Source organism: Vanessa atalanta, chromosome 27 (assembly GCF_905147765.1).
Source record: "Vanessa atalanta chromosome 27, ilVanAtal1.2, whole genome shotgun sequence".
In the NCBI taxonomy this organism is placed as follows: domain Eukaryota; kingdom Metazoa; phylum Arthropoda; class Insecta; order Lepidoptera; family Nymphalidae; genus Vanessa; species Vanessa atalanta.
This window is the reverse complement of record NC_061897.1, coordinates 5,102,123-5,128,213: the sequence shown is the minus strand read 5'-3', so window position 1 is coordinate 5,128,213 and position 26,091 is coordinate 5,102,123. Positions and strand designations below refer to the sequence as shown.

The window sequence follows — 26,091 nt, the reverse complement described above, 5'->3', positions numbered from 1 at the left end:
GTTTGCCCCGGAACTATTTTTTTTTTTTAATTTCTAATATTTGTCATTTCAGCATCTAGATTGCTGTGGAGGTATTTACCTTTGCGAAGTATGGATGTTTGTTTCAGCATAGTAATGACTATTTTGCCAATGTCATTTTCAAAATGGACGTTTGTAATTGGGACATGTCTCTTTAATGCAAGACCTTAGACTATATTTGTGGAGATATGTTTTTAAAGTGCTATTTAATAATTACTATGACCTACTGTGTATATTGAATACAAAATAGGGCCAAATAGGGAGAGGGAGGATGAAATAAATAAAACTGAACAAATACAGTTTATCATTTACTTTTCATTTTTTTTTTTATATAAATATCACAACATTTATAAAAATTATCAAACATCTATATTTTCTTTGTAGGTAGTGAAAAATAATAATAAAATCATTCTTTACACACCTTTCTAAAGGCATCCATAAACGTCAAACATGGCCGCCCGTTGAACTGTCATTTCAACGGGCGGCCATGTTTAGGCAGCTTTTGTGATATTAAGTCGTTGGTGGCACCCGATGTGACGGCGGAGTGGTGGCATGCGCGAGGGCTGCGCGCGGTACTGAACAGGATTTAGACATTGCATCGTGACTTTATTAATTTTTCATAAATAATTCTAAAATAAAAGTAGCCTAAGTTACTCCTTATTACATCAGCTATCTTCCAGTAAAAGTCCCGTCAAAATCGGTTCAACCGTTCCAGAGATTAGCCGGAACAATCAGACAGACAGACAGACAAATTTTATTATATAGATATCAGAAACATGTAAAAGAACTTAGGATTTGACGTCACACTGGAGGAGGACTCCTTACTTTTAACAGTTTATTATTATTCTTTGTATTATTAACGATTTAAAAAATACTACGGGATAAAGTACGGTATGGTATAAAGATGTTTATGACACATTTTATATAAAATTTTTGGTTATGTAGAAATAGATAATTGCAAAAAGTTAATTATTTTATATAATTCGTATGATAAGGTTATAGATATCTTCCATTTCATCATAACAAAAAAGATAAAAAAAAAGTTTTAAATTACTTTTATTTTTGTTTAAAACGTTTCATCTCATAAGATATAAGGTCCGTTGCATCCGCAGCCACAGCTTCCAGTAATGGCGACAGTTCCAGCAGCTGGAACTACACCACCAAATTCAACGGCACCGAGTATCGGCACTTGACCGGCAACCGCAGTGGTACCAGCGACGCCCATCTCACCGGCTACACCGACGTCACCGACACCGGCACCACCGTATGCAGCGGGATATGCGGCGACAGCAGCGGGAGCAAGACCAACACCCAAGCCTAATGCAGTGCCAGCTAGAACAGCTTCCCTGGCTAGTGCAGGGCCGGCGATACCTGGTCCAATACCACCATATAGGCACTGGCTGAATGCATTCTGAAAAAAAAAAACAAAACAGTAACATTAATCATTATCTATACATATAATAAAATTGGAGTGTCTGTCTGTAATATGAAAAATAACTGCGTTTTACTAAATGCATATGTATGTACACGGTACATATAACAAAATAACATTTTTTACAATTGTTGTCTGTCTGTCTTTCTGTTTGTTCCGGCTAATCTCTGGAACGGCTGAACCGATTTCGACGGGACTTTTCACTCGACCGACCGGACCGATTCCACTGGCAGATAGCTGATGTAATAAGAAGTAACGTAGGCTACTTTTATTTTGGAATTATATATAGAATACAAATAAAATCACGCTACAATATCCAAATAACTTAAATTCAAACAACGCGCACGAAGTCGCGGGCACAGCTAGTATATCAAATAAAATAAACGTTGGGTCTAATGGACATGTATCAGTAGAACCGTTCGCATTAATTTTTGAATGTAGGTGGAGAGACAGTCAAATGGACCACTTGACGGTAATTGGTCCCCGCTGAGTTTCTTTCGCCGGTTCTTCTCAGGTCTGAGGTGCTAAATTCCGAACCAGTGGTAGATTTTGACAATCAATAAGCAAGTGTAAACACTTCTATATTGAATAAAGATTTTTGACTTTGACTTTGACTTTTGTCCATAGACATTGGAATTGTAGGAATAACATGCAACCCTTAGATCACCAATACACCTCAAACTTAGGACCTAAGATGTTAAGTTCTTGTACCTTTAATTTCACTGGCTCACTCATCCTTCAAACCAAAACACAACAGTCCTAAGCACTGCTTTTTGGTCGTAGAATATGTGCTGATTCCTTAGTGGTATCTATCCGATGGGCTTGCGCAACAGCAGGCTTGAATTCGTTGTTTTTGGTGCCAAATACTCAATAATACTCAACGACACAGTTAAAAAAAATGTTTTATTCTAATGGTATGGCTTGATAGGGCTAATAATTCAAGCAAGATCAAGCTAAATTTAGTTGATAACGATTTTCTTGCCTCCATAGTTAATAGTTATAAAGGCTTAATGTTTTACCTGAACCAAGCAAGCTTGGACGCAGAGGAGGAGGAAAGCAAAGGTAGACATGGTTATTAGTTTAGTTGAACAATTTTCAATTTTAATACAATAATCATCAAATACTCGCCGATGCTTTTTTTAGCATTAGCAGCCCGTAAATGTCCCACTGCTGGGATAAAGGCCTCCTCTCCCTTTGAGGAGAAGGTTTGGAGCATATTCCACCACGCTGCTCCAATGCGGGTTAGCGGAATACACATGTGGCAGAATTTCGTTGAAATTAGACACATGCAGGTTTCCTCACGATGTTTTCCTTCACCGCCGAGCACGAGATGAATTATAAACACAAATTAGGCACATGAAATTTCAGTGGTGCCTGTCTGGGTTTGAACCCGAAATCATCGGTTAAGATGCACGCGTCCTAACCACTGGGCCATCTCGCCGATGCTTTTATATGTGTTAAATTATTATTTCTAAATATTTCTAAACGTGTTTTTTATTAGTTAGTAAATTTATTGTGACTCCATCTTTATTAACCTAATACAGTTATGGATTTTAGAATTACGAGTGACGTAATCTTGAAAATAGAACACTATTTGAATACTGTTCGTTGATTGGTTGATTTAGTGTAAACCAGATGATTTGTTAAGATAATTCTGATCAATTATAATTTTATTTTTAATTTAGTTCTTTAACATTGTATACACTAAGTTTGGATCTTTAATTACGAATATTAAAATGTCAAATAAATAAACATTTGATATCGCCTCCGTTGCAGACGGGGCCTTCAAAAAACAGAATTGACATTCATCGTTTACATGTTGCTAATATTCTTGTCACCACTCCAGACAGTCAATATTACGTAATTTAAAAATATATTTATTTAGTTATATAGATGACAAACCAGCAGACTTTCTGAGTTTAAATCCCAAGTCAGGTCTAAAATAAGTATTGGCGTCTTATTTCAATATTTGGAAGTTTTCAGCTTACACCCTAAGTCCCCATGTGAATCCGATAGGACTGCTAGCGAAACTATTGCGACCAGCGAACGAACAGTAGTGTTATTGCATCCCTATGGTTTAAAGAACTAGGGAATAGATCGTGCACGTGTGTTTGCGTAAACGTTTGTGCACTAAAATATGTCTTGTATACTTGTCTTGTCGGTCTTGAGAATGACCAAAACTAGTCAGAAGGATATCATCGACATTATAAAAGTAAAGTTCTGAGTAACGCCCTCTAACCACTAAATTTATACTTTAAAAATCAAAATCAAAATATACTTTATTCAAGTAGGCTTTTACAAGCACTTTTGAATCGTCATATAACAAACTATTTTAGGTAAAGCTACCACCGGTTCGGAATGTAGATACTACCGAGAAGAACCAGTACTCAGTGGGAGCTCTTTTCTTTTCAACATCTAAAAATACAGTCATGTTAGTTAAATACAATTATATGTGTGTGTTATGTATAATAACCACTAAGAATATTTATAAGACTTTAGTAGTTGAATAAGAATTCATAAAACTTAACTACAAAAAAATCTACAACGTGGTTACGAAATATTGTGAGTGACTTGAGAATGGCATTGGTCGTATCGGTGAGGAAGACTATTTCATTATTAATAGTAGTATTTATTATTCGTCTCGTGCTCGGTGTTGAAAAAAAACATCGTAAGGAAACCTGCATGTGTCTAAGTTCGATGAGATTCTGTCTCATGTGTATCAACCAACCCGTTAAGTCAACTCGGCTCTCTTTATTGAAGCAGTTGTCATGAGTTTTTTAAATTTACTTATATAATTTTAATAATAATATTTAGTACTGCTTTGATTTTTAAATACGTTTTTTTTTTAAATTAAAATAACATGTATGAGGTATGATTTTTGATTCGGTTATCGACACCGTATTGTGGCACTCCCGCCACTTCCGTCTCGTGTCGCGGTGAGGGGAGCTGGTACTGCCTGGCACGGAGAAGCGCGGGATTTTGGAACCGGCGATAAAACGGAGGACGAAGGACGGATTGGCTGTTAAAGTTATAAGTAATAAATGTATCGAATGGTTTATTAATATAGTCGAAGTTAATGTGATGTGAGTTGTTTTATTTTACAGTGTGTTGGAATTAGCTCCAAACCTCTCCTCGAAAGGAAGAGGAGTTCTAAGCCCAGCAGTACGACATTTACAGGCTTCACATATTTGACTAATAGAACGATATCTCCTATTTTATAAAACCAATGATTAATATAGACATTTAATTAAATATTTTGTCACAATACATAACATCGTAGGTTACACAGAATAATACGAAATTATGTCAAACGTTTCCAACAGCGTTCTCTCACGTGTCACGTTCTTTTTTCATATCTTACGATTACATTATATTTACAAATATTTAGTATAAAAGGCTGATGTATGTTCAAAAATATATTGTCAACTTTAAATTGCAACGGTAAACATGTACAAGGCTGTGCTTTTGGTCTGCGTTCAGGCGCTCACGATCCAGGTAAATTATAAAAGTGGCATATTAATAACACCTCCTTGGTCTAGTAAATATAAGACCGCAGATTCTGGGCTTACATCCAAGGTCGGGTCGATAAAAAGTTGTTTGTAACAACCCGAAGTTTGGTAGTTGGAAGTGTTCGTGTGTCACGTAAAGACGTGTTGGTCCTGCCTGAAACTCTTTCCGATTGTATCGGATTTGCCGTCCGATCGGATTATGAGACTGATGGAACAGAGATTGCATCTGTGTTTGTGCACATGTGCACTATAATGTCCTGTGTAGTTGGTCTTCTTTGAGACTAACAGCCGCAGCCGAAATTGCTCAGGGCGGTATTATTATTATTATTCAAGTCAATTTGCTTCATAACCTACATCACAGAGCATTCAATTAATAAAAAATAAAAAAAAATCCTAGAATTTCCCATTTCAGTCATAAACTTTTTCACTGTTTTGAAGAAAGAATCAGAACATATTGATAGTATTCTGGTTGAGGAGTCGAGGAAAATTCAAGACGAATGGAATCTAGCATTTAAGACATAGATTCTGATCCGAATCCAATCCTGCGACATAATTAAATAGCCAGTTGATTACTAGATGTCATTTTTAAACTGGACATTATTAATTAACATGTTTCATTAATTTAGAATACAATTTAATTAAGAAAATATCTTCTTTCAGTCAATCGCTTGTCAGTGTATTGGCGCTGGATTTTCTGCAGCTCCCTGGGCATCAGTCGCACCCTGCGCTGCCGCTGCTCCTTTAGCAGTAGCTGCTGGTCCCTGTGGTGCCTACGGCCCAGCTGCTTTTGCCGCTTCCAATGGAGGCGGTTTTGGAGTATCAAGCGCTTCTCCTATCCCAGCAACTGGGGTATCCGTTATATCCGAAAACGCAATTGAAGGAGCCCTCACAGTTACTGGGGTACTGCCGTTCTTAGGAACAGTGGCTTTAGATGGTGTGCTACCAACCGCTGGTGCTGGTGTTGTCTCATACGGTTGCGGCAATGGAGAAGTGGCAATAGTAGCAGAAAACATTGCTCCTATTGGTATTGGAGCTCCACTTGGCTATGCTGATGCCTACGGCTACGGTCCCTATGGCTACGGAAGCGGTCCGCTACCTGGCCCTTACTCTCGCCCTGGTTGTGGTTGTGGTGGCCTCATATAGATAGATAAGGAAATTGTTATTTTTTTAATAAAGATTTGTTAAAAACTATCGCACTTAATTTATTAGATTCTCGTTCGAAATTATGCTGAAATTTATAAAAGGTTTATTTGATCAACGGTATTTTTTTTCTTCGAATTATCGAGAAACAAACAGATATAATATACAAACCAATCAAGTTCAAGGAAAACCAGAATTTTAAGCAATTAATTTTAAAATTCATAACAGTGAACATAAATTAAAAACAAGGGTAATCGGTGTTTGTTCACACGAAAAGAGATAATGCTACTAATTACATTATTGAGAGAAAATTCTCGCTACATTGAATAAGATCACTTGGTGGTAGGGCTTCGCGCAAACCCATCTGGGTAGCTACCACCCACTCATCAGATATTCTGCCGCCAAACAGCAATACTTGGTATTGTTGTGTTCCGGTTTGAAGGGTGACTGAGCCAGTGTACCTACAGGCACAAGGGATATAACATCTTAGTTCCCAAGGTTGGTGGCGCATTGGTGATGTAAGGAATGGTTTAATGTAAACGCCTGTTGTGGTGTATCACACCGTATATGAATTTATTTGCTACTTTTTCTTAAAAAATTGTGAATATGCCGATGGTATTTCGTAAATCTATAAATAAAATAAATAATTAGAGGGCCATTGTCTACGGGCGGTGGTGATCACTTACCATCAGGTGGTCCATTTGTTCGTCCGCCTACCGATATCATAAAAAAAATAGTTTGGAATGGCAATGTATGACCTATTTTGACCGTAAGTGATTGAACCGCTAGTATTTATATAACAATATATCCGATAATATTACAGGATGTACTGAAAGAATTAAATTAAAAAAATACCGGTGGCTAGGTTAACAAATGTATTTGATTTCTTTTTTGTGCTTGGTCTTAAAACGGCATATATTATTAGGGGTATCATTTAATGCGTTGACGTCACACAGGGCCGGACCGATACTTTAGGGGGCCCTGGGCTAACACTACTTAGGGGCCCACTTAAGACTTATCTGAACGTAGACTTGAATTAAATTAATTGAATGGGTTTGATTAATTGCAGGACTCGCTCTACTGCAAACCATAAGATCTGTTTAATTTAATAAAGTTATGGATTATTTCGCATTATCGTCTATTTTTGACTTTGACTTGATTTAGCTGGGGCCCCTTGAATCCACGGGGCCCAGGGCTGAAGCCCAAAAAGTCATATGGTAGATCCGGCCCTGATGTCACAGGCACATTGCATATTATTGATAATGGATGACCTTTTTTGGACGCACGATCCACCCGGTAACGACACCGTCAGCACATTACCGTAAATGCGAGACATTATATTTATTCGTTATGATATATAACGTCTCAATAAAAAAACGTGCCTAGTCTAGAGTTTCATAACAATAATAATGTAATTATTTTTCTTCACCGATTTATTTTCGTTGCCTCTGACTTTATCGGTTCGAACAGGGTCTTAAACACGTAAATCGTCTCGGGCGAGTCGTCATTGATTTTAATTAAAGAAATCTTATTTTGAATTTCGTACTGTAATTGTATGTATATATCACAATTCATTTTTAAAAAAATTAAGTTCCTGTGACAGACGCTTTCTTTTATAAGTCTGTACAGTCAGAGCAAGAAAACCTTCGTCAGTTCTCAAATTCATTCCTTTATCAAGTCGTAAACTCTTAGTGCATTTTGTAACTAAAGCATTAAACAGCACATAAAATTAAACTAACATAGTGTGATAACTAGGTTCAAAATACTCAATCGGTAAAGCAGATTATCGCGATACTGAGCACACGAAAATATACCTTAAGGTGACGAACCTTTTCTTAGCCCGACTGTACATAAGGTTTTATTTAATTATTATTATTATTATTGAAGCATAGAATTATTCTCAAACATTGTTCATTTATTTTCATTTGTTCGTTTCTATTATTAATAACTTTATGTATAGAGAAAGCAAACCTAGTGGTCAAGATGCACGCGTTCTAACCAGAACGTTAGACCATCTTAACCGATGATTGCGAACTGCCACTTGTGTATCCACCAACTCGTATTGGAGCAGCGTGGTGGAATTTGCTCAAAATCTTCTCCTCATAGAGAGAGGAGGCCTTAGCCCAGCAGTGGGAAATTTACAGGCTGTTAATGTAATGTATTTAATGTAAAAAATATCACACAAGTCGTAGCAGCATTTAAATCGTAACACGCAGACGTAAACTCGGTAACGAAAATAGCAAACCGTTTTAGAAGGATCACTTAACCAACAATATCCTTAAACCCGTTTTGTTGGACACAAGGGAAATCCCCGAAAGATACCCAAGTTCATTGTGACCTGGTTATACGGATTTTATCTTAAATAAATCTATCGATCTATCCAAATGAAAAGCATTTTTATGGTATAGGTAGGCGTAAAAGAATTTTGATGGTTAGTGGTCAGCACCGGTTATGGCGCTGTAAGAAATATTAACCATTCCTTACATCACAAATGCACCACCAACAATAGGAACTTAGATGTTATATCCCTTGTGCCTGTAATTACACAGACTAACTCATCCCTCGAACACAACAAAACTAAGTACTGCAGTTTGGCGGTAGAATATCTGATGAGTGAGTGGTACCTAACCAAACGGTCTTGCACAAAGCCCTACTACCAATTGTTTTCTTGGAAACTCCAAACTAATTGAATTCGAATTAAAAGGTGAATTAAAAATCCAACATTACACGAGCATGTCGCGCGTTTCCGTGACAAAAACTTATGCTTTTTTCCCTACCAAAAATCAAGTACTTAAAAAAACTAATATATTTATTTAATATATTTCGCAAATGAAAACCCATTTTCAATAATATAATAATGAAAAATAAACAATAACATTAAATTGATACGAATTAATAAACGAAAACTGACTATAAAGATTTACTATGACACAAAAATAGTATATTCGAAACGTCCAAACTTCGCGCCAAAAAGCATAAATCCAAGCCTCTGTGACAGGCGAACGCGCGATCTTTTTTTTTTTGTATTATACTACAAGGTATTAATGCATTAGGCGCTAAAGTATAACAATGCCTTATAAGATTAAAAACACTCGAATTCCTTAATCTTAAAATATAAAACATTTATTTATCTTCATATTCACTAAAAGTTTAGTTTGTAAATATTTAAATATTTACAAACCAACGATAGTTTTAATTATCTAAAGTTTTTATTGTATTTGTAAATATTTTTTTTTACTCTGTGTAAAAAATTATATGTTTGTATAAAAAAAATACATTAGAAAGAGACAGCGCTGTTTGAAAAAACAATATTCCTGATAGTTATAGACATAGCAAATTCTAACCACAAGATAAAAAAGCCAAATAAACAACATTTGACATTGAATTGACGTCAACGGGACGCGATTTGATTGGTCGAGAGTCCATCTCCGATGCTCGTTAAGGATTTGTTAAACGTCGAAGAAACTGTTTTTTACTAAAATTAAAGTGGATATAAGCAGTGACGCGGAATAGTGTTGTATTATGAATAAATATATATTTATGAATCAAGAACTGTTAGTAGTGTACAATATAGCTGAGTTATTAGCAAATTTCATGGAATATTTAAATCTTAAGTTTGTTTATCTTAGATATTTCTTTGAACTGAATAGGTAATAGATTATTTTTCGATCGTATAAATATAACTTGGACATTAAATTGAATTACAAACACATATTTAATAAATTAATTATTTATTATATTAAAATAGTTAAATATATATTTATTTATATAAATACTAAATTAGATTATAATTACCATTACCGAAACCGCATCCACACCCGCACGTGCCAAATACAGAGACTCTGCCAGCGGCTGGCACATCTCCTGCAAATCTTACTGAACCAATGATAGGTACTTGACCAGCGACGAGAGTGTTACCAATCACGGGCATTTCACCAACTACCGTTATTTCGCCATAGCCAGTCCCGCTGGCTCTGTTTATTTGTGTGGCTACGTCAAGCGCCAGGTCCACGCCTGCATTGTATGAATTCAAAGCCAGCCCAGGTGCTAAACCTGTTCCAAAACCGGATCCAAGATTAGGTCCTATGCCAAGACCTAAGTTAGGTCCTATACCAGGTCCAAGGCTAGGTCCTACGCCAAGTCCTAAGTTAGGTCCTAAGCCAGGGCCTACGCCAGGTCCTAAGCCAGATGCCAAACCATGCGCCAAGCCAAGTCCCAAGCCGTTCGCCAAGCCATGTTGATGGCCATAGTTATGACCGAAAGCTGCGTTTATATCACCATAAGCATTTGGATTTGCGAGACCAGCTCCATAACTTCCATATTGACAAAGCACTTTCTGTAATAAAACATATTTATATTAAAATGAATTCCAACTCTATACATTTTTTTATTCTTAATCACCAAATACCGAATTTCAAAATTAGAAGCATCGATGTGAAAGCAGAACAGATGAACTTTAAATAAGTGAACGAATGAACGATAGATTGATGAGTGAACTGAAAGGAAGACCGGCAATAAAGCAAATATCTGAAAATATATTCATTTTTAAGTCAAAGCGTAAACTTACTGTGAACTTGTTAAATTAAAGTATATAAAATTCAAATTTAGTTTAAATTACAATTTTTTTTTAAATCCTTATTAGCTATACCCTATACAAGATAGCTTGATCTTTTTGACAGATGTAAATTTTTCTGATCGACATAACTTTGCAATGACGAACATATTATTTTCTTAATATAATGATTTTAAAAATTGAAAAATATTAAAAAAAAATACATATAATACTAAAGATCCTAAAGATTCAAGCTTTACTCGAAAATTTTAAGACTTTTTCTATTATACATTATTGCTTCAAAGTAAAATTTAAATAGAAACACTGAAAATAATAGACGCTTGTACAATCTTACATCGGACGGACGGTAGAGACGCGAATAACAGGCAGTAACTGCTACAAATATCGATTACAAAAATCCTTATTAAAGATCATTGTTAAGTTATTGTTACGAATGGTGGTCCTTTGGTTGGGGTCTCTTTGGCTGGTATAACTCTTAGAAAAAAAGTTAAAAAAAAATTGAATTCTAATTTGAATTACGCATTCCATCGTTCCATCGACTGTTATATATGTTATATTTTCTGTTTCTCATCACTAGCCCGTCTGTCAAAAAGATCAAGCTAACTCGAACAGGGTATAATATTTTTGCCTTATACATACCTGAGTTACAAGTGTCTGAATAAAAATGAAAGTAAGAATTGTAAAGTACATAATACTTCGGTTCGATAATGTCCAATAATTCGATAATTGTCAAACTACAATATTTATCGTCAATTTTTATTACATTTCGTAATTTTTTTTATCTGTGCGAGATAAAATATTACATAAAAAATCAATTCTTAAAGTTACATTTGATGATAATTGTTACAAATGATTGATTAGCTTATCTGTGAATGTTTTGTAATCATCTTTATATAAAAGTGTTATTGTTTGAGAATTATTCAAATTACATCTGAGTATCGTTGAAATCAAACAAGAAATGTCTTTCAAAATAGTATTCTGTCTCTCAACTGTTCTTCTTCAGGTACTTATAATTATACAATTTTAAACATTATCTTAATTAATCCATTAATTTATTTTAATTATTTAAGTATTTCTACATTTTTTTTTTTAATTTTAATAGTCTTGCATCCAAATTTATACAGCAAATATTTCAATAATCTTCTACATGTAAACATTTTTTTTTACCGTGCAATGATTATTTCCGGTTACGATATTGAACAAACGATTCGTTTTGCTTACGGATGGTAGGATCGTCTACGAGGCGTAATTCTTAAGTAGTTAACGTAAAAACTTAGAGAAACGGTTTTATAGCACATACAAAAATGATCGGTTACTGATGTAAAGTAACTTTAAAGTAAAGGATTTACGAATGTTGTTTGGTTTTTATGTTACAGACAATATCAGGACAATACATCGGTAAAGGATTTAACGGTGGCGTCATCGGTGCTGGCTTGGCTGCTGCTGAAAATGCTGCTCTGGCTAATAGTATGGCCTATGGCGCACCCTTGGCAGCAAATGGCTTAGCATATGAAGCCGCAATATCAGCCAATGGACCATATGGACCCAATTTAGCTCCTGGTTCAAGTATCACAAACGGTGGTGGTTTCAGAGTAACGAGTTCCTCTCCAATCCCAGCAAGTGGTGTTTCAGTGCAGTCTGAAAATTTAGTAATTGAAGGTCCATTGGCAGTCTCAGGCCAGTTACCATTCTTGGGTGTAGTGGCATTGGAAGGTCCGCTGCCAGCTGCTGGCCAGGGTGCAGTTGCCTACGGTTGCGGTAATGGTAATGTTGGCATCGTGAACGAAGGAGTTGAGCCTGTGGTAGCTCCAGCATATGCTAATGGGCTCCCAAATGGTCTTGGTTACAATGGGCTTCCTAATGGTTTAGGCTATGGGCCAATTTATTAAGTTTATTTATATTTATATTATTAAATAAATTACTAATTTATTTCATTACGTATTTTTATTGAATTACCCAAAAATAGCACCGAAGATTAACAATTTTGAATACGAGATATCAATTGATAGCGTCACGTGGATTCTAGCATTATCAGCGAACCAGGGCCGATTTTAGAGGAGAAAAACCAGGGCTTCAACCCCGGGCCTTCCACGCGTAAGGGACACCAATACTATAAATGTTTGAAGTAAAATAAATCTAAATTCCGACGAGTAAACACATGTAATGAATGGTCACATGTATATATATATATATTTAGACAATTTTAATATATCTACATACATATATTAGTAAAAATATTTAAAAGAATGATATAAAAAATAAGAAGTTTTTTTTTTCAAAATTAATTTTGTTTTTATTTTTTTTTATAAATTAAAATAAATAATTTGTTCTAATTATTCAAACACGAGAATGGAAAAAAGAGAAATTTAAAATTTGGAGGAACGCAATTGTACTAGAGACTCCCGAAAGAAGCAAGTTCCCTGAATATTAAAAAAAAATGTTAAATCATATTTAAGACAATGAAACATTGTACTAACTCTTTTGACTTGGATAAGTTCCGTCGAGCCACGATTGGAGCAGCCAGCAGGTCAGCCATCGTAGTGGTTTTAGTTTTTTTTATGTCATAGGTTGGCGGAAGAGCATATGGGTTACCTGATGGTAAGTGATCACAACCGCCCATAGACAATGGCGTTCTAAGAAATATTAATTTATTACCATTCCTTACATCGCCAATGCGCCCCTAACCTTGGTAACTAAGATATTATGTCCCTTGTGCCTGTAGTTACACTGGCTCATTCACCTTTCAAACCGTTGCTTGGGTAGGTATCCCACATAACCCGGTTTCCCCCCAGGAGTCCGGATACCTTACTTTCCTTATCAGATTGATCTCGATTATTTGTATCTAACCTATACGATTAACGTTGACCACTTGGTTTTTTTCTTTATCAATCTTATATATTTAAATTGTTCAAAATCAAAATATACTTTATTCAAGTAGGCTTTTACAAGCACTTTTGAATCGTCATTTAACAAACTATATTAAGTGAAGCTATCACCAGTTCGGAATGTAGATTCTACCGAAAAGAACGCGCAAGAAACTCAGTAGTTACTCTTTTTCAACATCTAAAAATACAGTCATGTTAGTTAAAAACAATTATATATGTAGGTTATATATCCTACCTGGAAGTCAACAAGCTTTAACTCCTTACTTGATATATCCGGTAGCTAGTTTAAGAGGCAGATTGCCGTATGCACCTAGTTTTAAAAATTGGGCCAGTAAAATGAGTAAGATTATTAACTAATAATACGTGATTAGGAAGATTTCACAATTTGAGAACATACCGATAGCCACCACAGCGAGTATCGGAATACTTGGCGTTGATATTTCGAGCCTCGTTCAGTTCCGCGGTCAATTGGAAGGCAAAGCCAAATTGGCATCAAAAAAACTCGGTGTGCTCAGCAAGGCAAGACAGTATTTCACGTCGGCCCATCGTCTAAGACTATACACTAGACTATACAAGGCGCAAATTCGGCCAAATGGAGTACTGCTCTCACCTCTGGGCGGGTGCTCAGCTCCTTCCATTTCATATCCAACGTAGAGCAGCTCGAATTATCGACGATGAAGCCCTTTCTGATCTGCTTAGAGATCCTTTTGTAGAAGATGCAGAGTGATCCAACATCGATCCAACATCTGTTGGATCACTCTGCATCTTCTACCGAATTTTCTATGGGGAATGTTCCGAGGAATTATTAAGATTAATCCCGGCAGCTAAATTTCACCTTCGGACATCTCGTCAAAATTCTAAGTTTCACCCGCACCACCTAGATGTCCGAAAATCCACAACAACGCGTTTTTTAAGACATTCTCTGCCTCGTATAATCACTCTGTGGAACTAGCTTTCGCCGGCGGTTTTTCCGAACCGATACGACTTGGGAACCTTCAAGAAAATAGCGTACTCCTTCCTTAAAGGCCGGCAACGCACCTGCAAGCCGGTGTTGCAGATGTCCATGGGCGGTGGTACTCACTTTTCACCAGGTGAGCGTCCTGCTCGTTTGCCACCTATGACATAAAAAAAGGAAGAGATATCGATTCACTAGACATGTGCTTGCTATTATATATATTAGTGAAAAATTCGCGACTAGTAAATATACACAACACAGAACACAATATTTAAAAAAAAAAATTATGAAGTTGTCAATCTATCGAACTGATTTACAATGTTTCATCAGAATGATGTATCAAGATAAATAGTTTATAAAAATGTCACGTTTATTTCAGCCTAATATCATATCAAACAATGACATCAATAATTGTGTCATATTGATAAAAATGTTTAGACATGATTAACAAATTTTAACATATTTTGGCGCGACCGTGAGCCGTGACTGTTTACGCTACACGACCGTGTACTGGAGTTAGCTAACCGGATAGGTACACAGGCCTACAATTAGTTACAGTGTTAAATTTATCCATATCTTTTTAATTTGTAATATCCAAATGCCCAAGATATTGTGATAAATTGTTATGCTTTCTAATCTTAAAATTAATAAATTGCGTTAACTTTTATTAGTAAAACAAATGTTTCCATAAAATAAATAAAATAAAAATATAGTACAAATAACAAAACCTTTTATTTCTTGACTCAAATAAAAATGTTTATATTTTTGTTTACATCTTTAAGTTTCTTAATTTATTATTTTTTTTTTATGGCTTTGGTTGGCGGACGAGCATATGGGCCACCTGATGGTAAGTGGTCACCACCGTCCATAGACAAAGGCGCTGTAAGAAATATCCCATCAAAAACATAAATGTAAAAATGAGAGCCAAGTTAAATATTATGATATATACCTTGGTTGTTGTCTTCAACGACAAAAGAAGTGAGATCTAAATTTGTGCCAAGTTAAATAGTCCTTTCTGAAATTTATTTATAACTACATAAAATATCATTTCTTCTTATAACTTGGGGTAATATATTGTTGCCTAAGGTCTGACTTAGCTAGTTCTTATATGTTTATAAACACAAATTGTAGTTTGTGTTTAGAATAACAAATTATAACTCAGAATATATAAGAAGAATGGAGGACAGCTCAGTATTGCTTAGTTAGTATTAACGTACATTAAGAGCTGGGATGGTCCAGTCACTAGAAAACATGAATCTTAACCAGATATTGCGACTTCATATCCAGACAAGTACCATTGAATATTTGCGTGCTTAATTTGTGTTTATAATTCATTTGGCAACAATTTGTGTTTATAATTCAACAGGCTTAGAACTTACGAAGGCTATCATATAATTCATATATGTCCCCAATGTACTTTCTCTATTTTTTCATTGGACCCATTCACTAGTCCTTTGCTGACATCAGCATGCTTGCTCGATACTGTTCTTCCAAGCAATAAGGATCCCCGTTTGTAGCGCTAGAGTACAAACTTAAATCATTCCTGTTACGATATACATACTCTACTACAGTCTCACGAAACCTATTTTATTGTTGAATACTAGTATACTCAAACAAAAAATATGCAGTCGAATAGACTAGGCAGCTTCCATCGGAAGGCATTGAAATAATTCTTATGAGCGCGGTTACCACTCGCTCAGACACGTCCGCGTTAAGGTTTAATCGCAACGCTCCTATCCCGCTGCTCTGGTGTCGCGTCGCGGTCCGTGTACCGAAATGCATATTTTTTTTTTTTTAAGTATAATGATTTTGCACCATTGATGTGCGCTAAATGCTAGTTAATAACGTAATAAATACGAAAGTCGGCTATACTCATAAGTAATAAAACGGAAATATTTGGATTTAAAAAACTTAAGGGTGGTATTCATCTTGTTATATATTCACGTGAATACCTTAAAATCCACATTAAGGCCGGCTGTCATAAGTTTTGATTGCTGGTTCTTACATCATTTTTTTATTATTACAGGAACTAAGTATATAAGTGTTCCTATAGACCCAATAAAATGAAAAATTATAATAAAATGATAAAAAATTACCAGTTTCAGATTTTTTCCTTTATATTGGCCTAATTATCTACCTGCATGCCAAATTTCAACTTTCTAGGTCACCTGGAAGTAGGTTATAGTTTTGATCTATAAGTCAGTCAGTGATAAAAATGACGATTTTTAGACGTTAATATCTAAATAACCATTTGAGATGCGTTTATGAAATTTGGAACACATATGTATCTCGCGAGTTTCAATATGTGAGCCAAATTTGACATATTTATGTCAAATAGTTTTTGAGTTATGAGGAGGTCAAAAGTGGCTCCAAATAGTTCGTGTAATATTACACACGGTGCTGCTCGCCAGTTCTGTTACTAGAACTTGGCTGATACGCTACCGCGTGTCTAGATTAACCATTCCTTACATCAACTATGCGCCACCAACCTTGAGAACTAAGATGTTATGTCCCTTGTGCCTGTGATTACACTGGCTCACTCACCCTTCTAACCGGAACACAACAATACAGTGTACTGTTATTTGGCATTAGAAATCTGATGAGTAGGTGGTACCTACCCAGACGGGCTTGCACAAAGCCCTACCACCAAGTATATTATTATTATATTGATTACGGTAGTTTCTCTATTCTAATTGATTTTATGTACTTTACTTATCTAATTAATAGCTAGTTAACCTAAATAAATTTAAATTTACTAATTACAGTTACTGTAAATTAAGCAAGAACCCCAAACGCCTCTTCCAAAGATTGCCATTGTTCCCTGTTGAGTTCTATTTGACTCCAATTTGGGCCAGTAATTCTTCTGATATCGTCTTCCCATGTTAGTGGTCTTCCTCTGCCCCGGTTTCCTAGCGGGCCTTGCCTTGCCTTCACGGTCCATCTTTGGTCTGTAAGCCTCGCTACGTAAAAATTTTTATATACCAGAATCATATTTAAAACGAAAGATGTGTTCATGTACAAACATTATTGTTTCTCTTTTGCTCATTTTTCGTTTTTTTTTTTTGTTTTTTTTTCTTCACTCTTGTTGTCGTAGCAAAAAAAAGTAATTAATAGTTTTTAGCATGTAGTGTTTGCTTTTAAATTATTATACATAATCTATCGATGTGTGTAAATAAAAATATGTATTTAAAATCCCTAGCAAACCTAATAAATGAGTGCTCCCGTTTTGTACTTGTCACATTTTCTATACTTAGTATTATTGTGTTTCAATCGAAAGGGTGAGTAAGTCAGTGTAAAAGTATAAAGGACTAACATCGTCGTTCGTAAGGTTGCTGTCATTATTACAAACTCAAACTCAAATTCCTTTATTCAACATAGAAGCATTACACTTACTTATTGATAGTCAAATGAAACACTACCACCTGCATTAACGTCGTTACCATATATGGGGCACGTGCCCAGGGCCCCCATCCTGAGAGGGCCCCGTAAAACCAACAATTTAGTTAATCTTTGTAGACTGAAAAAAAATTGTAGACTGTTACTTTAATTGTATTTAAATATGATAAACACAAATTGATTATAAAATAACGTAATCAATGAACGATATATCAGTAATAATTCACGTTGATGTAAATTAATTAATTAATTTTGAAATTAAATTATATTTTACAATATACATAAAATAATTATGCAATTAAAAAACTATATATAATTACGGTTAACCGAAAAATAATCATTCAATTTTAATCATTTCTTTTATTAAAAACGATCGAAAACATTGACATATATACCTTAAAAGATGTTTATCAGAAATATTAGTCTTCTATTGTCAACCATAACGATTCAGGTAATTTTTATTCCGTTATTTGAATTTAGAACGTAAAAAGTTTTGTTTTTCAAATATACATTACTCTGTAATTATCTGTATTTGAAATATTATATTACTCTGTATTTGAATACATTCCTTCCAGACAAATATCTTTCATTTATTTTTTGAATTTGGAACGTTTAGATTTTTTCGTTGGATGTATTTATTGTTTTGTAATATTCTATATTTAAATCCTCCCCTTTCAGATGATTGCTGGGCAATGCTTAAGAAGTGCGTACAATACTGGCGTATACAGCAACGAAATCGCTGCAGCAAATATAGTCGCTGAAACCGCAGCTCTAGCAAGCGCTGCAGCCGCTGGAATTGCATACGGACCAGTTGCAAATGCTTTAGCATATGCACCAGTATATGAACCCATCTGTTCTATTGGAGTACCTGGACTCACTTTTGGTCTAACCTTGGCTGAACTTGCCGCGTCAAATGGAAACGGTCTCCGCGTCAGAAGCGGCTCGCCCATACCACCCAGTGGTGTAACAGTGGAATCAGATAACATGCTTATCGAAGGTCCATTAGCTGTTACTGGTCAACTGCCGTTCTTAGGTGTGGTGGCTTTGGAAGGTCCGTTACCTGCGGCTGGAGCTGGTGCGGTAGCTTATGGTTGTGGTAATGGAAACGTTGGAATTGTGAACGAGAATGTGGCTCCAGTTGCGCCAGCTTATCCAAATGCCTACGCTCCGGGATACCCCAGTGCCGCGCTTGCGCCTGGGTATCCTAACGCTCTAGGCCTCGCTGGATACCCCGCTGGGCCGGGATGTGGCTGTGCTGCTGTGTATTGATAGTGTTTTATTTATTTAATAAATTGTTGATATTATTATTCTTTATTTGGTATTTTCATTTGAAATTAAACTAGTTTCTGACCGTGGCTGTAGATCCATCTCAGCGTTGCAGATATATCGATAGTTGACCTCGAAAACTATTCAGAATATCGATAGTACTATCGATAGTACCGTTTTGATCAATACTATCGATACTATCGATAGTCTATCGATAGTCTGTCTATAGTCTATTGATAGTTTATCGATAGTGGACTATCGATATGCAATACTAGTCCATCTGGCCCTTCCACTCTCATAAATGGATTAAGTTGTTAATCCCTAAAAACTATACAAATTTAATTTCACTAGTACCTTTTAGGGAACACACACAAAAACCTACAGTGGTCTACAAACCTCCAATATAATTTAGGATATTATATTATTTTTCATGTACTTCTTATATTTATTGTCATATATAGATAAAATATTGTAACAGTGATATGAGGTTAGCAGAAAAAAGGTTTTAATGTTTGGAATGACGTGTTGAGTCAAAATATATTTGATTCGTGATTTTGGTGGTGACAGTTGAAAATAAAAAAAAATATAAATCTGTTAATATTTCACTGCTGTGCTAGGGCCTTCTTTTCATTACGTTGCTCCAATGCCAGTTGGTTGATATATTGCAGAATTTCATTGAAATTAGTCACACGTGGATGTTTTACTTCACCAACGAACATGAGGAGTTTTATAAACGCAAATTAGGTAAGCATATGAATATGAAATAAATAACTAATTATCATCGATTAAGATTCAGTTTTCAGTCGTTCTAACGACTGGACCAACTCAGCTAATTAATATAATTCAAGTTTTATTGTATCTTTTAGTACATATCGAATGAAGTTAGCTTATATTACTGAGCTAAAACCACGCACCCATGTACGATAAAACCACGCACCAAGGTCCTCAAATAAACTTATAGCAATATCAATTGCTGATTTGAATACAAGTTAGTATGAAAATCAATGTTCGTTTCAGTTAGAAAACCAATTTAATTTTATAGTTATATCTAGCGGACCCAGCCACACGTTTCCGTAGCTATGTTACACGTTAAATTATAGGGTATGTTAAGTCAGAGAACTCCTCTGAATTACTCTGAATTTAATGGTACAAATTTAATGTCAAAATATTATGACAATATTGTTGATGGGAATAAAAGAATCATAACCTCTTAAAATATTTATTGAAACTTAAACTCAATGTAACAGATTATTAATCTCAGTCTAAATATTTAAATTTAGAATAAGAAAACAAAAAAGATAAAGAGGTCACATTCGAAACAATGCTCAGCGGCTTTTGCGTGATGTGCGTTAAAAAAAAAGCAGCGATTTGTTCATAGATATAGAAATAATGATATTTTAAAAATAAACATATGTTCATCAATTGCTGACTCACCATAACATAACTTCATTATAATAAATTCAGAATCATTGAAGAGGTAAAAATATAAGCGTTTATGCATCAATAAATTTATCAGGATAGAAAATCTGTATCAGCTATAATTGCCGATACTTCGATAAATAAAAAAATATATTAAAATGTGCGTTTATTGTATAATTTAAGTTCAATGCCATTCTCTCCTCTGAATGACAACTATTTATATTTACTTTTAATTTGTTAATGCACTAGCCCACTATGTTTTCTCTTGTAAGTCTCTTTCAGTAGGGTTGCCTGGAAGAGATCACTACTTAGTGATAAGGCCGCCCTTTGCATACTTTTGTAGTGATTTTGATTTTAAGCTTTTATCTTGTATTTTGTTTATTTTCTGTGTGCAATAAAGCTGTTTATTATTATTATTATTGATAATAACTAGCTATTTTAACGATGACGAGTGTCATACTCCTGGGTGTTTCTATTCAAACACAATTATGTATATAATTAATTTGACGTAAAAAAATAAAAGTCCCGCTGAGTTTCTATCGCCGGTTCTTCTCAGGTCTGGGTGATTCCTTTTCCGAACCGGTGGTAGTATTTAATTTGACCATCAATATGAAAGTGTAATACTTCTATATTTAATAAAGGAATTTGAGTTTGAGTTTGATACTTCATCCTTCTACCTTTACGATATTAAACGATATAGAAAAAAAAAAGAAATAATGACATTAAAAAAAAAAAAAACGTTGAATTTCTTTCGCCTATTATTTTCAATAATGACGTTGATGTATGTATGTAAAATTTACTCGAATCATGCAAGTTCATAAAAATAAATAAAACCTTCATTTTTCAATCAACATATTTATTAACTAATCAAAAATTAACATTACATCTATACTAATTAATAATAGGTATATTCATATAAATAAAATACAATTATAAATGTGTTTACTACATGTAATATGGTCGTTGAAACAGATTACCGGTTCTTCGTCCGTGTTTATATTTATATCTTTAAGTCTTAAAATCACTCGTGACAAGATAAATTAATTTAAGAGCATACTACAATAAAGTATATATGATCTAGTCATTATCAACAAGCAAATAAATATTAATTAATCAAAATTTCGTTATAAGCCCAGAACTGGAAATCAGACGACTTCACCGAAAACTCACCAATGGAAAATGTTCAACAATAACAATAATTTAAAATAAATTATTATAAATTAAAACGAAGATGAATCATATTTGAAAATTCCCTCCTTCTAATAGCAGGACTATTCTATACGGATATACTCGAAACTCACATCGAAACGAAATTGTATCGTGTCGAAAACAAGTGACATCCGACAATTCACCGTCTCATACTAAGGAAATGCTATGACCGTGTCAGACAAAAAAAAATCTATTGATGTGCAATATCCGTGCTACTTGGTGGTAGGGCTTTGTGCAAGCCCAGAGTACCATGTAAACTACCACCAAGCAACAATACTGTTATGTTTTGATTTGAGCCAGTACAGGCACAAGGGACGTAACATCACAGTTGCCAAGTTGACGCATTGGTTATTGAAGAAATGGTTAAAATTTCACACAGCGCTAATATCTATGGGCAGTGGTGAACTTACCATTAGCCCGGTGCCATAAAAAATAAATGGCATGTTGGTAAACATGGCACCCGACGGTGTTGTTTGTTAACGGAATGGCTTAGTTCATACTTCTCGATGCAAAAAGATTTTATTGCAACTGCTCTCAGTTGTTCAACGGAAGTCATACAGATAGCTCACGCGGATGATTCTCGGATGCTACGGTCACTCACATTCTAGTGAGCATGGACTACATTTTAAACTTGCTTCCGTAACTGATACGTTCATAGCACGGTCATTATATGACTCGGTGATTAGATCCTTTAAAGCATACACAGATCAAAATATCATATCACCTATGAGATACGAAGATATTTACAGAATAGTACTGCTGATCGACGCACGTCTTTTTAAGGAGGGAATCCGGTTTTAACTAGTAAAATCCACGTGCTCCATATGGACCTAGTCTGTTGTAAGCATATTGTCCAGATACAGCGGGTGTCGGTCCAGGTGTCGGTATCGTCTTGCAGCCATATCCTGCAGGTCCAGCAGGTGCAATGGGCGGATATTCTTCATTTAAAATGGCAACATTGCCATCACCGCAGCCATATGAAACAGCGCCGTTACCATTAGCTGGCAATGTGCCTTCTAAAGCTACAGTTCCTAAAAATGGCAACTCGCCAGTGACTGATAATGGACCTTCAATCACCATGTTTTCTGTTTCAATGAAAATGCCATTCACTCCAATTGGTGATGAACTTCTCACGGAAAAGCCACCACAGCGAGATGCGGCCAGCGTGTCTAAACTCAGCCCGTAGACCGTACCGTCGCATGCATTGGCTGGACCAGAAATAGTATTCGCTATACCGCCGTATGCCAGTGGATTGGCAGGTCCGTAAATACCACTTGCAATAGCATCGTAAGCATTAGCAGGATATGCTATATTTGGACCGTAAAGTCCATGCCCTTTTTCAAATGAATTGATTGAGTTTCTATTAAAGCCATTATTTATTGTACTGCCAATAAATTGGGGTGTAGTTTTCTGAAAATAAATAAAATTAATATTATTTGTATGAATTGTCTAGCGTTCTATATCATTAAAAATTATCTCCAGTTTTATTTTGGGATGTGCCATTGGCAAGAACAAACTGTGTTAAGTTATTCCAATTTATTTAGTTAATAAAACCAATATGACGAAAACCTACACTAGAGAAAGTGTATGCTTCTCCTTAAGAGGCCTATGCTTGGCCTTAACATAAACAGTAGAGCTAAAGAGCTTGAAATGACAGAAAGTAATATGCGACATTGGATGAAATAATCATAAAATTTATAGGATATACGTGTCAAAATGGCATATCAAAATACGGTTGTCTAAATACACGAGTAAAATTCCTACAGAGTCGCGCTGCAGTATATTTTTTTGACGTTACAATTATTTATAATACAATTTACTATACCCTGTTCAAGTTAGTTTCATCTTTTTGACAGACGGGCTAGTGATGAGAAACAGAAAGTATAACGTATATAACAGTCGATGGAACGATGGAATGCGTAATTCAAAATAGAATTAAATTTTTTTTAAACTTATTTTTCTAAAAAGATTGTATAACACCAGCTAAAAAGACCCCAACCAAACGGACCCCCGTTCGAAACAATAACTTAACAATGATCTTTAATAAGGATTTTTTTAATCGATATTTGTAGCAGTTACTGCCTGTTATTCGCGTCCCTACCGTCCGTCCGATGTAACATTGTACAGGCGTCTATTATTTTCAGTGTTTATGTGTTTACTTAGAAAAAGTCTTAAAATTTTCGAATAACGCTTGAATCTTTAGGAACTTTTGTATTATATGTATTTTTTTAAATATTTTTACAATTTTATTAAATCTTTAAATTAAGAATATAATATGTTTGTCATTGCAAAGTTATGTCGATCAGAAAAATTTACATCTGTCAAAAATATCAAGCTATCTTGTACAGGGTATACATAATATAGACGATTAAATCATACCTGAATGACAGTAGCGAGAACACAGATAAAAAATAACTTAAACGTCATGTTGACTTTAATGTTGTTTTTTTAAAAAGCAAAAGTCTAATAAATCATTTGTACAATACTCTAGTTTTTTATAGCTAAAACAAAATCATTGTGTCTCAACCATTGAATAATGAGAATATTCGATTGAATTATCGATTAAAATTTGGAATCGATTTTGCAAGTGCGAGCGATAAGGTTTTCAAGCAAAACGAAAACAGTGTTAACTTTTCATGGAAAGTTAATAATCTATAATATATTATCTAATTAAGTAATATCTTCCTAGAATCTAACGCAAACGTATCCGATATATTTGGTAGCGGTAGATTTGACCGTTGGTTGTAGGGCTTTGCGCAAGTACCACCCACCGATTGGGTAAGTACCACCCACTCATTAGATATTCTACCGCCAAATAACAGTACTCTGTATTGTTGTGTTCCGGTTAGAAGGGTGAGTGAGCCAGTGTAATCACAGGCACAAGGGACATAACATCTTAGTTCCCAAGGTTGGTGACGCATAGGTGATGTAAGGAATGGTTAATATTTCTTACAGCGCCTTTGTCTATGGGCGGTGGTGACCACTTACCATCAGGTGGCACATATGCTAACCAATGCTACCATGTAGGTACCACCCACTCGTCATATATTCTAATACTAAACAACAACACTTAGTTTGGTTGTGTTCCAGTGTGGAGACTGGTTCACGCACAAGGGACATAACATCTTAAGTCCACATTTTAAGATACCACTTACCATCGCTAATTTGCAAACACAACAAATTGTGACAAATTTGCTAGTCTGCCTACCTATTTTAAATAATACATTTGGAAATAGTAAGCATTTTTAGCATTAGCATTTTTTTTGAGCCGAGATGGCCCAGTGGTTAGAACGCCTGCATCTTAACCGATGATTTCGGGTTCAAACCCAGGCAGGCACCACTGAAATTTGATGTGCTTAATTTGTGTTTATAATTCATCTCGTGCTCAGCGGTGAAGGAAAACATCGTGAGGAAACCTTCATGTGTCTAATTTCAACGAAATTCTGCCACATATGTATTCCGCCAACCCGCATTGGAGCAGCGTGGTGGAATATGCTCCAAACCTTCTCCTCAAAGGGAGAGGAGGCCTATATACCAGCAGTGGGACATTTACGGGCTGCTAATAGTAAGCATTACGTACATATTATCAAAAAATAAAATAAATGAATTGTCATTACAAAACGAAATGCAAGTATGCAAATAAATTTTACTATTACGCGATCTAATACTTACAATATTAGCGATAATTTTACACAGACACACACACACATCAGCCCGCATTCGTCCACTGCTGGGCATAGGCCTCTCCAAATGCACGCCACTGTGGTCTTTCTTTGGCAAAATAAAATAATACAATACCAATGCAACAAAAACAAATACAATATATGGCAATACCTCTAAATGTCGAAGACAGGATAATTTTTCATATAAATCGAAATTATTTATACTAAAGTAGCTCTGTCTGTCTGTCCGAACCTAACTAATGATATATGTTGACTTCCAGGCACGATATATTGGACATACATATGTATTTAACTAACATGACTTTGTATTTTTGTGATGTGTTGAAAAAGAGTAACTACTGAGTTTCTTGCCTGACAGTTCTTCTCAGTAGAATCGACATTACGAACCGGTGGTAGTTTTACTTTAAATAGTTTGTTAAATGACGATTCAAAAGTGCCATATATTTTTTTTCGCTCGCTTTGATGTGTGTTGTTTCTTAGTAGTTACTCACAAATTAAATAGATATTTAATTAAACACAATAACTTTTTAATATACAATGAAGAATATAAACTCTTTGATTTTTATCGTTTATTAACTTTTATCGAACCAAACCTTATTTATTTGT

At 35.1% G+C, this 26,091-nt stretch overlaps 6 protein-coding genes across 6 annotated transcripts; 3 read left to right on the top strand and 3 right to left on the bottom strand.

Moving 5' to 3' along the window:
- Nucleotides 1-499: 499 nt before the first annotated feature.
- On the bottom strand, nucleotides 500-2,538 carry LOC125074381 (chorion class CA protein ERA.1-like). Its single transcript, XM_047685691.1, has 3 exons — nucleotides 2,470-2,538; nucleotides 1,073-1,429; nucleotides 500-593 (listed from the first exon to the last, which is right to left on the bottom strand). The coding sequence occupies exons 1-2, from the start codon at nucleotides 2,518-2,520 to the stop codon at nucleotides 1,100-1,102; spliced, it is 381 nt and encodes a 126-aa protein (XP_047541647.1). The 5' UTR covers nucleotides 2,521-2,538; the 3' UTR covers nucleotides 500-593; nucleotides 1,073-1,099.
- Nucleotides 2,539-4,852: 2,314 nt separating this feature from the next.
- On the top strand, nucleotides 4,853-6,150 carry LOC125074378 (chorion class B protein PC10-like). The gene is made up of 2 exons (XM_047685689.1): nucleotides 4,853-4,945; nucleotides 5,620-6,150. Exons 1-2 carry the CDS (start codon nucleotides 4,898-4,900, stop codon nucleotides 6,100-6,102), a joined length of 531 nt encoding a protein of 176 aa, XP_047541645.1. The 5' UTR covers nucleotides 4,853-4,897; the 3' UTR covers nucleotides 6,103-6,150.
- Nucleotides 6,151-9,813: 3,663 nt separating this feature from the next.
- LOC125074376 (chorion class A proteins Ld9-like) lies at nucleotides 9,814-11,450 on the bottom strand. The gene is made up of 2 exons (XM_047685687.1): nucleotides 11,312-11,450; nucleotides 9,814-10,435 (listed from the first exon to the last, which is right to left on the bottom strand). The coding sequence occupies exons 1-2, from the start codon at nucleotides 11,360-11,362 to the stop codon at nucleotides 9,875-9,877; spliced, it is 612 nt and encodes a 203-aa protein (XP_047541643.1). The 5' UTR covers nucleotides 11,363-11,450; the 3' UTR covers nucleotides 9,814-9,874.
- Nucleotides 11,451-11,546: 96 nt separating this feature from the next.
- Nucleotides 11,547-12,603, top strand: LOC125074377 (chorion class B protein PC10-like). The gene is made up of 2 exons (XM_047685688.1): nucleotides 11,547-11,675; nucleotides 12,049-12,603. The coding sequence occupies exons 1-2, from the start codon at nucleotides 11,631-11,633 to the stop codon at nucleotides 12,559-12,561; spliced, it is 558 nt and encodes a 185-aa protein (XP_047541644.1). The 5' UTR covers nucleotides 11,547-11,630; the 3' UTR covers nucleotides 12,562-12,603.
- Nucleotides 12,604-18,252: 5,649 nt separating this feature from the next.
- Nucleotides 18,253-19,222, top strand: LOC125074375 (chorion class B protein PC10-like). Its single transcript, XM_047685686.1, has 2 exons — nucleotides 18,253-18,359; nucleotides 18,587-19,222. The coding sequence occupies exons 1-2, from the start codon at nucleotides 18,312-18,314 to the stop codon at nucleotides 19,175-19,177; spliced, it is 639 nt and encodes a 212-aa protein (XP_047541642.1). The 5' UTR covers nucleotides 18,253-18,311; the 3' UTR covers nucleotides 19,178-19,222.
- A 2,997-nt stretch (nucleotides 19,223-22,219) lies between these two features.
- Nucleotides 22,220-24,260, bottom strand: LOC125074374 (chorion class CB protein PC404-like). The gene is made up of 2 exons (XM_047685685.1): nucleotides 24,182-24,260; nucleotides 22,220-23,212 (listed from the first exon to the last, which is right to left on the bottom strand). The coding sequence occupies exons 1-2, from the start codon at nucleotides 24,227-24,229 to the stop codon at nucleotides 22,604-22,606; spliced, it is 657 nt and encodes a 218-aa protein (XP_047541641.1). The 5' UTR covers nucleotides 24,230-24,260; the 3' UTR covers nucleotides 22,220-22,603.
- Between the last annotated feature and the right edge of the window lie 1,831 nt (nucleotides 24,261-26,091).